The sequence below is a fragment of the Mobula birostris genome, chromosome 10, assembly GCF_030028105.1.
Source record: "Mobula birostris isolate sMobBir1 chromosome 10, sMobBir1.hap1, whole genome shotgun sequence".
Taxonomy (NCBI): Eukaryota; Metazoa; Chordata; class Chondrichthyes; order Myliobatiformes; family Myliobatidae; genus Mobula; species Mobula birostris.
Window position 1 is genome coordinate 19,326,998 of NC_092379.1, and position 17,606 is coordinate 19,344,603.

General features: G+C 45.7%; 1 long non-coding RNA gene and 1 gene segment (V, D, J or C); one reads left to right on the plus strand and one right to left on the minus strand.

The window, feature by feature from the left end:
- The window catches only part of LOC140203884 (uncharacterized), a 117,652-nt gene that overhangs the window by 93,512 nt on the left and 6,534 nt on the right, over nucleotides 1-17,606 (plus strand). The window contains exon 2 of the long non-coding RNA XR_011887410.1: nucleotides 13,862-13,963. This is a non-coding gene — a long non-coding RNA (uncharacterized lncRNA). The remainder of the gene's footprint in view (nucleotides 1-13,861; nucleotides 13,964-17,606) is intronic.
- Nucleotides 1,788-17,409, minus strand: LOC140203879 (Ig heavy chain C region-like). The segment is given in 7 exon segments: nucleotides 1,788-2,488; nucleotides 3,142-3,462; nucleotides 4,812-5,129; nucleotides 5,218-5,520; nucleotides 9,063-9,416; nucleotides 16,056-17,118; nucleotides 17,228-17,409. Coding segments are annotated over 6 exon segments (1,719 nt in total).

The window sequence follows — 17,606 nt, forward strand, 5'->3', positions numbered from 1 at the left end:
TTACAAATTTGCTGATCCAGTTAACTATATTTTCATCTAGATCATTGATTCAGATGACAAACAACAATGGACCCAGCACCAAGCCCTGCGAAACTCCATTAGTCACAGGCCTCCAGTCAGATAAGCAACTATCTACTACCATCTGTGGCTTCTCCCACAAAGCCAATATCCATTCGAAATTACTACCTTATCTTGACATATCTGTAGAATCCTAAAGGATTCTCCTTCACTTTGCCTGCTAGGGCAACCTCATCCATTCTTTTATCCCTTCTTATTTCTTTCTTAGGTGTTTTCTTGCATTTCCTATACCCCATAAGTACTTCATTTGTTCCTACCTGCCTGACCCTGCTGAGACTTCCTTTTCCTTCTTAATCAGGGCCTCAAGATCTCTTGAAGACCAAGGCTCCCTGAATCTGTCATTGTTGCCTTTTAATCTGACAGGCACATACAGCAATGTGCTCTCAAAATTTCATATTTGAAGGTTTCCCACTTACCAAGTACGCCTTTGCCAGAAAACAGCCTGTCCCAGCTCACACTTGCCAGATCCTTTCTGATACCATCAAAATTGGCCTTTCTCCACTTTAGCATCTGAACCTGTGAACCAGATTCATCTTTTTCCATATTTATTTTGAAACTAATTGCATTTTGATCAGTAGATGCAAAGTGTTCCCTTACACTATCTTCTGTCAGCTGCTCTGTCTCATTCCTTAAAAAGGCATGAAGTATTCCACACCGTCTTGTTGGGACCTCTCCGTAATGATTAAGGAAACTTTCCTGTGTACATTTCACGAGATCCATCCCTTTTATAGAATGGGAGTTCAAGTCAATATGTGGAAAGTTGAAATAACACACAATCACAACCTTATGTTTTTTGCAGCAGTCTGTGATCTCCCTACAAATTTGTAGCTCTAAATCCTGCAGACTGCTGGGTCGTCTACAATATGGCCCCATGAACAAGGTCATACCTTTCTTATTCCTCATTTCCACCCATAAAGCCTAACTAGAGAAGTTCTCCAGTCTCTCCTGACTGATCACTGCTGTGACAATTTCCCTGACTAGTAACGCTATCCCTCCTGCACTGATGTGTCTAAAACAATGGAACCCTGGAATACTGAACTGCCATTCCTGCCTCTCCTGCAGCCAAGTCTCACTAATGTCTACAGTATCAAATTCCATATGTTGATCTATGACATGAGCTCATTTGCCTTTCCTACAATAATACTTGCTTTGAAATATACGCAACTCAGAACATTACTCACACCATGCTCAACTGTTTAATTCCTGACATCTGTCTCCACAACCTCTCCACTATCTGTCCTGACTCTCTGGTTCTCATACCCTGCAACTCAAGTTGCATCCCCCACCCCCGCCATGCAGCACAAGCAAACCTTTCCGTAAGGATATTAGTCCCACTTCACTGCAGATGCAAACCATCTGCCCTGACAGACAGACGTTTAACTGCGAAGTTGCAACAGAACAGTTCCCAACAATGACCAGGTGAGGAGCAGCGAGGTTAGTGGGAACAAGGAACCCTCATACAGTGATCCGACATCTTCAACACTGATATGACATTTGGTCAGTGGTTTCAACTCTGAACTCTTCGTCAGATGGCCGTAGGTTCTAATTTCTCTGACCATTAGTTGACAGCTGATCACTGGGACTCATGATGCAGGAAGGGTTTAGACACGATAGATACAAAGACACCTATTTCTCCCCGAATGTGCGCCACCTACCACACCACATGTTGAAGGTTCCTTGTTTCCCGTCTCCAAAAATCACAGCTAGAACATTTTCAAATCATATTTATTGAACTTGGATCGGTACATTGACACAAACAAAGATTTATTACATTGTGCAGTCCCACACAGGGTTGAAATCCATTCAATCATGGCAGAAGAAGGTCTTAGGATGTACGTACAAACTCAGGGATTTGAGGTGAATCATGTTTGTTCCTTAATTTGGTTCTTGATCATAATTTCATTCTTAATTATTTTAAAAGGTCTAGATTTTAAACATGTTTTAATCAGCTAAATAATCCTCTGTTATAATTAATAATCATAAAACTAACAAAACTGGGGTTTCATGGTTTGAATCACACAGTATTACACACAAGATTTAAAACTATCAGTCAGAATGAGTGAGACATTGACCAGGGTGGGTTTGCTGTGAGATTTATTGATGCTTCGGAACAGGTTGGTTGGGAGCGACTCATGACCCACCACACAGGAGAAAGTGGTGCCACTATTCCACTCCTCAGGAGAAACCTTCAGCTGACTGGTCATTGTGTTCCAGCCATTTCTGGGGTCCTTGGTCACTGGCTGATTCACAAACCCTGTCTTCAGAAGGGTGTCATTGACCATCCAGGCCACATAGATCTCAGTGGGAGAGAACTTGGTGACCAGGCACATCAAGGTCACAGTCTGATCGGTGACTACCTCATCCGATGAAGGGGGAAGGAGGTAGACATGAGGACGAGTCACAACACCACCTGGAACAGAGAGAATCTCAGTTAGAATGAATCTTACAATAATTCCCTACGTATCCAACACATTCTGGTCTTGCATCAACATGAACAATTTCTAAATCTGAGAGGTTTCACTTTATCTGAAACTAAAGGCTTTTCCCTTTCAGCTCGTCGTTGGGATTTGTGGAGTGGAAATCTTGAACCTGCTGCATTTTACAGCTTCCAGCGAGGTTAGTTTATTCAATTTAATCAACGGGAGTCACTGAACACAGCAACTCGACAGAAAGTGGAACTCAGCCCCTGGACTTGCATTATCCTGTGCTGTTTGTTCCATCTCCCCTGGAGCAGGGGTGGCAGTCTAAGCTGTGTACCTGTGAGAGGGAGTGAGAACCTGTGGAACTCTTTCCCACAGAAAGCACTTGAAGACATCATCTAATATATTCAAGAATGGGTTGAATATACTTCTTCGGGTGAATGGGTCAAAGGATACCTGGAGAAAACAGGGAAAGGGATTGAATTTGGATGATCAGCTGAGACCAGATTGAATGGTTGAGCAGATTGAGAGACCCAGTTACCTGCTCCTGTTCTCATTTTCTATAGTCTATCACAGTGCTGGATGTTGATAAATCTGTCCAGTTGCTAAGATCAGACTCACACTGAATTCTGTCTGCACGTACCTGAGTTCTTCCTGATGGATTTCTTCACTGGTGTTGGCAAACTCTTGTCCTCTATCACACATGAGTACTCAGCCCCACTGTTCCACTCTGCAGCAGGGACTGTCAGTCTGCTGGTGATCATGTCTTCACCTCCGTTGCTGTCTGGACCCAGAATCCTCACCCCATCTTCCCTCTTCCTTCCGTCCACCTGCCAGATTACACTGAATCCCTGTAAATCACTGTGAACCACCTCACACAGAATAGTCGCTGTCCTCTTTGTCCAGACCTCTTCGAAGGAAGGTTTGCTTAAAGTGACAGAGGGGCGGGTGTCTGGACAGTCATCTGGGAGAAATGTCACAATTATTATTTTACCATTCCCCAATGGACGAATTTCTCACTGACAAGACCAGCATTTCTGTTCATCTCTGGTCAACGATTTGCCAGTCCCATCAAGACGAGATGAGACCAATCTACATTGGTGAAGAAAGGAATCTCCCCTTTTGAGCAGACAGGGTAAACACCATGAGGGAACGTAAATGAACAAGATTGGCCCTTACATTGTTTTTGCAGTTTCATAGTCACTTAAACTGTTCCCAGATACTTATTAAAACAAATACAGAAAATCCCCAGTATTTCAGAGTGTGTCGGTGGCACAGGAAACAGAGCAAAGTTTCACATGAAAATCTTCCAGAAAATACACTTCATATTTCAAAATTTATGAGAAATATTTAGTTTCTGTCACAAATATTAAAATACACTCTTTTTCTCTATAAGGTGTAACGAAAATTTGCTGCTGCTTTGTCAGAACATTGTGTGTTCAAGCTGCCCTCCAGAGGCTTCTACACATTGTCCAGGCTGACTATTCCCACACAGGAGCAGAGGGAGAGCTGCTCTGCTGGAAATTCAGTCACAACTGAGACACTGATTGGAGGCATGGGATAATGTTCAAAGGCAGATGGAGAGAACATTTTGAAGCCGCGTATCAGCGATTTCCAGAGTGCCTGTCCAGTGAAATGGTCGGGATTCTCCTCCAGTTATGAAAGTATTTTCTGGGATACTCTTATTTCTGTGGTGGAAGTGTGGATTATGTTGGTTGAGAGTGGAAAACAAACCCATGATTGGCCGTTTTAAGTGCTAAGAGTGATTAAAAAGATGAAGGCATTGAGGCTGAGTCAATGGACAAACCGGTATTCGGCTCACTTCTCGACGAGGCTTCACTCGCCTCAGCACTGACCTGACTCTGCAGCTGCGGCCTGCAGCCATCGGCACTCACCTCAGCACTGAGCCTGGCTCCACGGCCGTGGCCTGCAGCCATCGGTCTCCTGGACCGGCTGCAGTGCTGAACTGGCAACGTGGCTGTGGATTTACTTCAGGGGGCTCTGCGGTTCAGGTTCTGTAGATTGTTTGTTTGGATTTTTTTTATTGTTTGCACAATTTGTTCTTTCTCTTTCACGCATTGGATGTTTGACCCTGAATTCTATTGTATTTCTTTGTTTTGTGACTGTCTGCAAGAAGAGAATCTCAAAGTTGTATATGGTGCACATACTTTGATAATAAATGTGCTTTGTACTTTCAACTTTATCAGTTCACTCACAAAACTAAACCAGGACTGCACCGTGATTCAGTGCTGACCTTGAATTCATTGCACAATGTAAACAATTTCAATAATGGGTTGAGTCCCAGGACCCTACCTTGGACGTTCTTCACTTGCTTCTTGATACTGCTGTTGGAGGGAGGATGAGTCACTGTACAGCTGAAGACTGATTCTGTCTTCCACTCCTGTAAACTCACGGTCAGGAAGTGTCCGGCACTGAAAGTCCACCCCTGCTCCAGAGCGGTCGGTGTCGCGCTGGTGTTGGAGGTGATCACGGTGCTGCCTTTCTCCCAGGTGACATTTATTTGATCCGGGTAGAATCCAGAGACCACACACTCCAGTGTGGCTGTTTTCCAATTCTTTATCTCTTCCTGAGCTGGAGGCAGCAGTCTGACCTTGGGACTTCTTATCTCAACTGGAATAGAAAAGAAAACAAAGGAAATGTCAAACATTTTGACTCAGGTAACTAATGCTGGCCATTTAATCACTGGTCTCTTGCCCACCTTTGGTGCTATTGGTCCGTGCTGACACTGGGGAAGCTGAAGGAGATTCCTGAGCAGAGCACTCATACTCCACCCCACTGAACCACTCCTCCACACTGATCTGGAGTTCGCTGAGCACTCTGTATCGGGACCCGTCCCTCTCCGCTTGATGGGTGTGAATTCCTTTAGTTTTCTCCTTCCCGCCCACGTGCCAAGAGACGTGGATGTCTTCGGGATCTGTACAGATAACTGTGCACCTCACGGAAGCAGACTTGTCGATCCACATCTCTTCAATGTCGGGATTTTGAATAAATACAGACAATTCTGTGGGTTAGAAATGGAAATGCTCAGAATCTTACTGGAGATATTTCCATTGGTTGTGTTAGGTCCAGGGCTAAATCATGTGTCTCATAATCCTGTTAGCTTTGATTAAGAAGAGAAAATCAGAACAAAAGATGTGCTAACTAAATTTCGAATCCCTTTCTAATAACTGTACCAATCGGTTCACTGTGAGACGGAGCTCTGTGAGACAGAGAAGCATGCAGATTTCTCAGCAGAGACACAGCTCAGTATATTCTTTGCTTGGAGACTCAGTGCCATTGATTAGTAACAATGAACACTGTGAATCAATGAGAATTCCTTTCTCCATCTGAGCTGAGCCTGGGATTCACTCAGTTTAATAACTTCACATCCCGACATTCCAGTCTCACTGTGGCTGTGCCTCTCCTCATCTCTGCAACCTTCACCACCCACACAAGCTTCAGACAACATCGTATTCTTTCAACTCTGCTCACTCATACACCTGCACTACTTCTGCTGGTGCCTGTGGTTTTAGCATTCTTGCTGACAAACACTGAAGTCTCTGTCTCACTTGAAATGAGCAGCTGTGGTCAGAGTGTATCCATAAATTAGGGACTGATGAACTGGCAACAGGGGTTCAAATCCCAACCCGGTGGATGGAAGTTTATATTCATTTCATCAATGCTTCTTGGAATAAAAGAAGACTACAGAGGTATTTGTAGTGTTATTCTCTGTGGTAACTTCCGGAGAGAAGCCTCGTCTGGTCTGGCTGGTTTGTGATTCCAGCAACACGGCTGGAGCTGAATCACCATCAGGAAGGAGGCAGCAAGTCCCTCAGTTCCAGAGAGATCAGTGATCGATGGGAAATGATAAATGAATAAAACAGCTCTTTGATCAAGTGTTGGGTCACCTGTACTCTGGTTAGAGTCAGTTTTGTGTGATTGCACTCAAGTGAAGTTGTTGAGGTCGTCTCCCAATGCACGATCGTCAGTTCACTTACATTGCAGCTCTCTGCACTTTGTGTTCACCATTTACACACTCGGTCACCTTCAGGCCCGTGGGGTGTTTTTGCTCTTTGACATTTAGTGTGGAGGCGGATTGTGTTTGTGTCATGGCTGAGACCTTCAATGAGACTATGAGTCACTGTCTTTGTCTGAAGAAAGAGCAGACGCAACACACACGGTTCCAGTCTGACTGGGTCGGATCATCCGACAAGGTATGATGTGTATTTCTTAACCTTTCTCATTTCAGTAAGATTATGAGCAATTTTCTTTTAAAACAGAAAGTCCGTTGGTGTGGTCCAGATGATCATTGTTGTCGTGTAATATCATAAATATGCAAACCTAGGTGTACACTGAAGAGTCACTGAATTGTGAATCGCAGTTTAATCAGCACTGTGATGTTGTTAAACATGTTTTTTGCAGGTTTCTCAGTTATGTCCCATATCAGCACTGTCTTGATGTTCAGCAGTCACTTGGAAATGTTCCCTTTATTGCTGAATGCTGGTGTTATTCCACAAGAAGTATAGAATTCTGTCAATGCTTGAGTAATTCTAACAAAACATTCTCCTTTCTGATATTCCTTGGGATCACTGAGTTGCCCTCTTGGACTGAATTCAGTGTCCGGCACGTGGACCAATGTAACTTTAGCAATTTGTCTGATCCAGGATTTAAACACAAAGCATAACAGATTGGACAGGAGACTGGTTAGACCCCTGTGTCTTGTCTCACCGATTTGTCTTGTGCCCAACATTATCAAAGGGTCATCCGTCCTTTGACAGAGTCAATTTAGAATTTCAGCCCCGTTCACCTTCATCACCTCATGCCTCACAGCCATTGGGTGAAAAACAGGTTCCAGTTCTTGCTGACTGGAGTTAGACAACAGGGAATCTGGCCAAAGAAACTGGAATTGGGATCTGAGTCACACTGAAGCAACAATGTACACAAATGAATGAGTGTATGGACAACCAGAAACACAGGAGATTCTACAGATGCTGGAAATCTTGAACAACACACACAAAGTGCTGGAGGAACTCGGCAAGTCAGGCAGCATCTATGGATGGAAATAAACAGTCGATATTTTGGGCTGAGAGATTTCACTGGTACAGGAAAGGAAGTGGGCAGAAGCCAGAATAAGAAGGTGGGAGGAGTAGAGAGGAATACATTCTGTCAGATGAGAGGTGAGACCAGGTGAGGGGGAAAGTGTGTGGATGGGGGAGGCAGTATGAAGTAAGAAGCTGGTAGGGCATAAGTGGAAGAGATAAATGGCTGAAACAGAAGGAATCTGAGAGGACAGTGGACCATGGAGGGAAGTGCAGGAGAAGGGGAACCAAATGGAAATGATGGGAAGGTGAGGAGAAACGAAGGGATGAGGGTGTATCTAGTATGAGGAATAGAATAAAAGGGAGAATAAAGGAGTGGGGGATCATTACTGGAAGTTAAAAAATAAGTATTCATGGAATCAGTTTGGCAGGTACCTGGATGGAATATGAGGTGTTGCTACTCCAACCTGACTTTGGCCTCACCATGGCAGTAGAGGAGCCCATGGACAGACATGACAGAATGGGAATGGAAAGTCAAATTGAAATAGGTGGCCACGAGGATAATAGAAATGTGATTGGAGAGGTAGTCAGTTTCAATCGTGTTTTATTCTCTCTCTGTTAAACTTCAATCCCAATGGATACCAGAGGCAGGTCTAGAATCCAGTAAGTGGATAGCAATAAAATTCATTGATGAATTGTATACACAGCCAATCACTTTATTTCACACTTTCCTGCTGAACAATGATACTGTTGGGTAGAACCATCGGAGAATGTTGCATTGAGATTACTCTGGTAAAAGAACTTTGGCACAGGCTCCGAAAAACAGCTGGGACATTTTCCACCTGGAAATGGAAGATTCATAGATTTAAGTGTTAGATATTTTTACCTTTTTTCCCATGCTTGGAAAAAAGGGAGCCCCACATATTCCCACTCTGTATCCTTTGTATGTCACATCCTATCAGGATGAGGTTTTGTCAGCCATGATAAATGAATGTGCTCTCTGAACCTGGTCAAGGATCTGAGGACACAAGGTCACAACATTCACTTGAGGATTGGGCATCAATTCAAAATTAATCCCGCCACCTACATTTCAGTGAGTGGACAATCGACAGAAGAGTCTCTCAGGAAACACTGGAAATAGACTCTGGAGACTGAAACAAATGCAAAATTGCAGAGATATTTTTTTGAGGAACTAACACTGAGAAGACAGTGAAAAGGGAACAGGGAGATTTTCTCTAGAAGGTAAAACATGGGACGTGAGCTTTGCTCACTAAATTATTTTCATTATAACTACAAACATAGACAACTAAAATTATTGAGACGGAATGGACAGGTGACCTGATCTTACACCTTTCCTGCCCAGTAGATGGGGTTAAAGCTGCTGGTGATATGAGTTGATTCAAAGTGCAAGACTCATCTGTACATCACTCAACAAGATCGACAGTAGGGACAGGAATTGGGTGGGAGTATCAGTTAAGTAGTTTAGTATTGTAAGATAATTAATTTTTCTTCAGACATCACTCACCCTCTTGATACGTCATGTTGACCTGACCACTGAAACTGGAAGGTGCGTGATTCACTTCACAAATATATTTCTGTTTCTTGGTCCATTCCTGCACAGGCACTGTCAGGTAAGCGATTGTTTCAAATCCACCATCAGATCTCGGAGTGGAAGGGAGAATGATGCCTTTTTGGGCAGATCCAGCTTTTTTCCAGGATACTTTAACGTTGTCAGGAGCGAATCCAGATATCACACAGCCCAGGACAACATTTGCTTGCCCGTGGATTGCCTCCCGGGATGGAACAAGGGAGCTGAGCTTCGGAGCTGTAACAGGGGAGTTGCGCTTCGGAGTTGTAACAGGGGGGCTGAGCGTCGGAGCTGTAACACATTTAATATCTGTCAGTACATGATTGCTTTGCCCATGTTTTTGACTTCATTCTCCCTCATCCCAGGCAAGTTCCCCAATTCCAGCCCTCTCAAGAATGTTGTTAATTTACAGCTGATCTGATGATCTGATGGCTCACACCAGTGAGTGGGAGGGCTGGGTGTATAACTTGGGCCTCCCAGCAGTGTGTCCCACTGTGCTATGATAATGCGGAGAGGTGGGTCATGGGGTTGAGGTGCAGACCTGCCATATCTAATTGTTTACTGGAGAATGACTGATACCAGCTCCTGTGAGCAGGAGTACATGGTGTGGGACTGTTTCCACTGGCAAGTTTGGGAAACACAATTTTACTTTCAATGAGAAAGAAGAACAGATGGACAGGAGGAAATTTTTTTTTTTGTTACTGCAAAGGCTTGTTCAGATCTGTGAGAAGATGGTTTAAGAAGGGCAGTGGAGTGGATTCCTTCATCACATTCACAAGAGATTGCTTTTACCAGAAGAAGGGCAGCTGCAGGGTGGAGGGGGAAAGTGCGGAGGAGTGGGGTAAAGTTTAAATTGTTGTTCTGTGTGCAGGGGCATGATGGGCCAGCGGTCTCTGTATGTGTACAGGAGCTGATCTGTAGGGAGGGTTTAGTGGGAGTGGGTGGTGGAGAGGCTCCTGAAATTAGACAATGGAGCGGATACAATGGAGGCAGATCCTGATACTGAGTTTCACTGCCCATATTGACTGTTATACATTTTCTCACTGCTGTTGTAAGAGCAGAAGAAAGGAGTTAGTTGCCATGCTCCTGCATTATCTGACAAAGCTTCCTACTCCAGATTTATGCTCTGACATCAGTGCAGCTTTCGATATAAATTAGTTCTGATACTAACATTGAGGTTGAGGTTTCTGCCACTGCGATGTCACACTCCCTGCCTTGCAGGAGTAGACTTTATTCTTCTTCTAGTCCGCCGCAGAGACTTCAAGCAAGCTGCTCATTATGTACTTAGAATTTTGCCCCAACACCGCCGGGTATTTCTTATTTTTTTTTTAGCATGTCATACCAGACGTTCAGCCATTCTTGTCTGGCACGTGGTGTCAGGATTAACCGGGTCATGTTATGAACGTTCCTGACTTGACCCTTATATATTTCTTACGAGGCCAAGTGGCTATCTCGACACTCAACCGGGCACGGATGGACAGTGTGCTCGGGAGTGGGGAAAGCGTGCTAGGGAGTGGCCTAACCAGGATTTGAACTCGGGAACATTCGCTCCAGAATCTGGTGCTGATCTCACTGCGCCACCAGCCGGCCTGGAATTTCTTAATTCCAGTGGTGATGTCCCCACTGTTAGTGGACCATGTCTGACTGATGCTCTCAGGCTGATAGTCCTTGACCAGACAGAGGAGGCTGATGCCTTGGTCAGATTCTGTGTTGCAGGAAGGAGTGATGTAGACTGATGGTGCAGACTTGACCTCTGAAATGGAAAGAAATTCACAGGCGGTTCTCTGAATAAATGCATTACTGGCAGAGAAAGGAGACGTTTTATAAAGCAGTAATTTTCAAAATTATTCACCTCATGAAACAAAGCTGATATCACTTTAACACTCAGCTGTGAGTCTGTGTCGCTGAGGTAGGAGGGTGTGGATCAATCCCACAGTGGCAACTTGGACTCACAATCCAGGCCAACACTTCAGTGCAGGACTGAGGCAGTGACCCAATGTCCGATTGGTGGAATTTCAGCCAAAATACCAAAGTGACAATCTGTCTCTCCTCCAAATACAATTCCTGATTCTGAGAAGTCTGTTAGCACTTGATCAATGAAGTTTACAAAAAAAGTAAGATTTAGAAGTATCTTATGGAATAATTCTGATGTGTTCAGTGTTGCTGTTGATGAGAGGAGTGATTGGTGTGGATATAGTGGTACCCAGTCTCCAGCACCATGTGTGCAGTATAGTGGAGGTTGGGAAATGGACTCTGCTTCTGAAATTCAACTCAACAGACTACATGATGCAGCTGACACTGCCTCACATATTTACCGTGTGTGACTGAGCAAGAATTCCAACCCCACTGAGTCTGTGGAAACTACTGGCTAACTGGGAGGGAATGGTAACTTGCATCAGAAAGGACAGAGGAACTGTGGAAATACATTAGCCCAGACTCTGTGGAGAAGTGTCGGCCAACACAACCGACAGTGACGATGAGATTCCTGGGGAGATGGAGAATTCTCAAAGTGTTGTTAGATGTAGGTGATATTCTCACTGAACGACCAGCCCAGAGAGGAAATGCAGGTTGTAGCAATTCCCAACCACTTAAGGTGTGAAATACACTTGAAAGCACTGTTTCTTAATTCATTTCACAGGAAAAGGAGACGTGTTGACTTACTAAGGTAGGTAAAGGTGCGAAGATCAATTAGCTAATTGACCAATTGACAGCTTTGACAGGTGGATATGTGGTTTGACCAGTTGTCAGAATTACCTTGAACAGTGTTGTGGACGGGGTTTGTTCTGACCCACTGACGTGACATCATTCACCTCATGATTGACACTGTCAATGACAGATTGTTGCTGGTGGATGAGGTTAAAATCACCCAAAAAGACTGTGTGGACACAGCAGGAGCTCTGGGAGTAGGAGACTAGCGGGAGGGTATGTGTTAGACAGTGTGAATTGCAGTAGATGAGGGCTTTGTTGCCCAACAGTAAGATGGTCAACAGACACACACAGGCTTCAGATTGATTCTGCTATTGGAAGGGCAGCAAATTCAACATTTGGAGTGGAAGTGCAGTGGTGGGAAGGTCACAATTTCATTCAGGGGCAAAATAATGAAATATTCACTTCACAGTCATCACTCTGGGACAAAAGGCATAAAATATTGAAACCTGGGTTTCAAATAGAATGAATATAAATCAATAACTATCTCAAGTAGATAGGAATCGATATAATGTAACTGGTCAGTAATGACAGCTGCATTGTTTTGAACCATTTCAAGGTGACACTGGGGACTGTGAACTCAGAATATTTGCCTTCCTGAGTAAACACAGGTGATTCAGGTTGACAGGACAGGCAGAGCAGAGAAATGGTCCCTTTCTCATTCCTTTCAGACTGGGCCTGAAACAACCAGTGAAATGCTGACGTCAGACTCCCCATCGGGGACACAACTTCTGTCAAACAGTGGGACAAGCTGACCTGTGCTGTGATTGAAGTGTCACAGGAGAGAAAGCACAGGGCACGGTGCCAGCCGGACCATGTCCACACAGACCGGGCTGAATGGTGCTGGTTCAAACCTACTGGGACTCTCCCCACACTCCTAACACTGGGAAAGGTGGGACCTCACTGGGTTTCTGGATGCTGGCGGCTTGTGTTGAGGTGTATCAGGGCCTCAGCATTAAATAGCCTCAGACAACACCCTGCTGGGACTCTGGGTCCAGAACACCCTGATGGGAGGGCTTTGTCTTGTGTTAATGCTGTCATGTAATTTAACAGGTTCAAAATGACTTGGAAACATTAAAGTTAATGTAAATTCCTGTGGCAACAATTAACTTTGCATATTTTGTTTAAAATAATAAATCTGAAATGCATTAAAACATAATAATCAGACAGAAATCATTCCTGGATAAATCCCTTCCCAAGGCCCAGAATCCCCAGTCAGATGAATGGAAAATGTGATCCTTTGTCAGGTCCGGCCTGTGAGGGAAACGTGGAGGTGGATTTCCCAGTGTTACCCTGGGAATTCCAGCAGGACCTGGTGCCATGTGGTAGTGTGTGGTCACTGCTCTGGAGGCATATGTCACTCAGTAAATCCTGGGTTACAGTGGTCTGTGGAACTGTGAGATTGACTCCAGTGTAAGTGACTGAACACTAGTTGTCTCCTTCAGACTGCCAGGCACAACCAGCACCATTTCACCCACACTATCCTCAGCTTCCCAGGTAGACAGTACCTCAGGAAAGGGCTGGTCAGCTGTAGTCTGAGGAGCCTTACTGCTCTTTATCAGTGTCAACCCCTGACAGCAGGGGAATTGCTGGACCAAAGACTAGGGACCATATGGATGGCCTATAACTAACTAGTGTTTGTCTATTCATCTACTGCATAGTCAGAATTCAGCTGAGGACTTCTCAGTGGTGGGGAGCTTTAGGAATTGTAGGCTGAAAGTGACCATTCCCTTCCAACATCACCCAAACGGACGAGATTGTCATGTCGTAGTTCAGTTTGTGGGAACAAGATGCAGACAAGTTGGAGGTTTAGTCCCCCACATGAAGTGACACACTGCAGAAGTACTTGCTGGGTTGGAAAAGGCTCTGGGATGTTCTGGGGTTGTAGAAGTCAATGAAAAACAGATTGTTTTCTTGAAAATAAATTCTGTAAAATAACACTGGAAACAGCGTAGTTGCCAGAAATCAGACTGACGGAGTCTGGTGAAAGGTCACTGATGTGAAACATTCACTCTGCTTCTCACCCACAGATGGTCCCTGAGCTGCTCAGTGTCGGCAGTGCAGGAGGCACAATAATGTCAGTCGGTGAGATTTGCAGCTGAGGATCTTTTACATCCCGGGACCAGCAGGTGGTAAGTACAGTTCTGTCTGGATCAGTGTTCCTCTGGGTCTTTGTAAAAACACCCAACGAACTGACTGCAGGGTGCTGGGGTGAAGAGAGGAACTGGATCTGGGTGGGTCACAGGGTGCGGGGGTGAAGAGGGGAACTGGATCTGAGTGGGTCACAGGGTGCTGGGGTGAAGAGGGGAACTGGATCTGGGTGTGTCACAGGGTGCTGGGGTGAAGAGGGGAACTGGATCTGGGTGGATCACAGGGTACTGGGGTGAAGAGGGGAACTGGATCTGGATGGGTCACAGGGTGCTGGGGTGAAGAGGAGAACTGGATCTGGGTGGATCACAGGGTGCTGGGGTGAAGAGGGGAACTGGATCTGGGTGGATCAGCTCAGAAGAAATTTGCAATGAAATAACACTTGGGAATTTGTACGAAATGATTGCCCAGAATCAGCAGATTGGGGGAGACTCAGTCTGATTTTAGTCTGTATTGTACTAAGTGGATAGAATATCGGGTAGTATGAACGAAAGGTGGGCAGTTTTATTTATTCATCCTTTGGGATCTGGGCTTTGCCGGTAAAGTCTGAATGAATTACGCATCTGAGCTGCTATTCAGAGGGCATTTGGAGACAAACACATTGATGGATCAGGAGTCATAAATAGGCTCGAAGGGTCAGGATGACAGATCTCCTTCCCTGAGGGACATCAGTAAAACTGAAGGGTCATCATTACCAATGATTGGATTTAAAAACAATACCAATTATTAAAATCTTGGAAATCCGACCACAGATCCAAATCTGTATTATGAACTGAGTATAAATTTGTCAATTTTGTTATGGTGGTATCCGTGGACTGTTCATCCATCCCTCTGCACTACTCATTTGCTTTGATGTACTGTCCTGTTTCCAATCACTCCAAATCCAACCTTGTGCCTGTCCATTGGATCACTGTGTCCACGGTGTCCTGGACAATATTTCTCCTTCAATAACATCACCAGAACAGACTGTCTGATCGTTCTCGCCTTGCAGTTTGTGGATTCTGCTGTATGCAGAGTGGCTCCACATTCCCGACTCTACAACAGGGCTGTACTTTGAAACAACTTCATTGCCTGTGAAGACCTCGGGGGCACCATGAAAGGTGCTCTGTAAATGTCAGCACTTTATCTCACAACCACTTTTACTGAATCACCAGCAACACTGGTTAACGTAGGAAAACACTTGTTAAACAAACCCAGTCGGGGGATGGAGGAGGACAAGAAATTAGATGAGTTGCTCTGTCTGTGAACTAAGAATAAACAGTTCATTTGAACAGTAAAGTTCAACTCGTGTCCCGTGAGTGTGTGATGGGACAGGTTGGGGGAAGCTTCACTCTGTGTCTAATCTCTGCTGCCCCTGTCCTGGGAGGGATGGGACAGTGCAGAAGGATCTTTGTATCTAATCCGTGGCTGCCAGGACAGGACATGGGAGCTGTGATCTGCATTTAACTCATGCTCTGTGCACTCTGGGGTGCTTGTTGGAATCCCTTTGAGGAAGAATTTCCCAGATTTACAAGATAAATACTGATTCCATTGAATGATAGAGCAGAGAGTGAGGCCGTTCATCCTATTGTTTCTGTGCTTCATTTAGCTGAGCAAACCCAATAGACCCATTGGTCTCTCTGCTCTTCCCTGTATCCCTACAAAAGGCGGATCTCATCCTGTTCCCTCTCCACACTCACTATTGGCCATCACCATCATTCAGGCAGTGTGTCCCAGATCACAAACCTTCATCAACAAACCTTCCCTTAAATGCTCCCCTATTACACATTATTGAATTGAACGCTTCCCTCCCCACCCCACCTGCACCACTCCCCACTCCCCCACCCAACAATGCAAGGCTGCCCGGAACGTGTGAAGGAATTGAGATTTCAGTTCCCCGCCTTACCTTTCCTGCACCACTTCCCCACTGCCTTCCCAACTCCAAAAATCTTCCCCACAGTACCCCACCTCCTCGCCCATCAGGGAATAAAACTAAAACCTCAATTCCATCAATTAATCCTGGGATATCGCCGATACTTTTGCTGTATCCCAGGACGGACCTCATGCCGGACATTACATGATGGGACTGACACCCACCTGTACCCTGGGGATATTGAGACATCAACCAGATCATACATGTGTACACCGTTCCCTCAGATTATGTCTGAATCCCATTACCTTCAACATGAAAGCAGCCGACAGTAAAACCCAATCCCAGTAATTTGACACCGAACAGATCCATTGTTGTCACTGACAGGGAACAAGTTCAACTGCACTGAAACGCTCAGCCCCTGAACGTGGCTTCAGTCGGTGCTGAGGATCAGAAGCCAGACTTGAACCAAACACTGAGCTCACTCAGCACAATCGGCCGGTGTCAAGGCACAGTCTGGTGACAAGATCCGACCCCATTCCCCTGAGCCTGTTCCCGGTCTGTGGACAGTGCACTGGTGGGTGGGGTGTGTACCCTTGTACTGTTACTGTGCTCTAGAGAAACCCGCCGGTTCGGGGAGATTCATGTACTTTCTCTAAATATCAACATGATCCCTGTCCGGACCGGGAGCAGCCGCTTCCAGGATTTCCATCCCAAACTCTGTCCTTGTCTCTTGTTGGCGTGTGAGTAAAGGCATTTTCACAATTTCCCTGTCTGCGGACACCGGCTCCCGCCATCCCCCAGAATCAGAGTCAAATCCTTTTGGGCTTTTAATTGTCCAGAAATGGGCATTTGCGCCCAGCAGTCCGAGTAAGGCTTCAGGGATTTGACTCTGGGAAGCAGCAATGCGGAATCCGTGGAGACAGACTGCGCTGCAGACACTCCTTTGTCGGGACCAATTTCTGTTCAGCTCCCCATCACCGTGCTCCCACCCTCTCGCACAGTAATAGGTGGCCGTGTCGTCCAGTCTCAGGTTGTTCATTTGCAGATAGACGGTGCTGCTGTCCTTGGAAACAGTGAACCGGCTCTGGACTCCAGGCGCGTTGTACTTGTTACCACCACTCGATATGTCTGCCAGCCACTCCAGCCCTTTCCCGGAGACCTGTCTCACCCAGTCCATGCTATAGCTGCCGAGGCTGAACCCACTGACCGCACAGTCAGTCTGTGAGAATGTCCGGGCTTTACCACAAGCTGACTCGGGCTGTGTCAGCACGACGGCGGACCGCACGCCTGTCAATAAAAAAGAGCAGAAATTAATAAAATGTTCCACGGTCAGGGGTTCACAAAGCCTCTGAGAAACAGCCGGTCCCGGTTGAGCGACAAGCGGCGGGACACCCACCTGCCAGACAAGACAAGGGAAGACAGAAATAAGGCACGACCCCCATCGCCCTGAACACTGAGCCGGACTTGGACACTTTGAGATCGGCGGCTTCAGCTCAGGCCGGCTTTGTCCGGAGTCGCAGTGAGCGCTGTTTAGATAGGGACGTGGGCTGTGAGTGAGAGAGGGAGCCGCGGTTTGAACAGGCTCTCACACACTGAAACCAGAGGCGCAGCTTCCTGTCCCCACCCACAGCAGCGATTTCAATTCCCCAAAAGATGTTTGTCTCTGCAACAGGCGGCAGGTCAGCGGCAGTGACCAGATCCGGATTAAAGATCGGTCACTCTCTGTTCGATTCATCAATTTCAGCGATGAACAGTTTGTTTAAACTGAAACACAC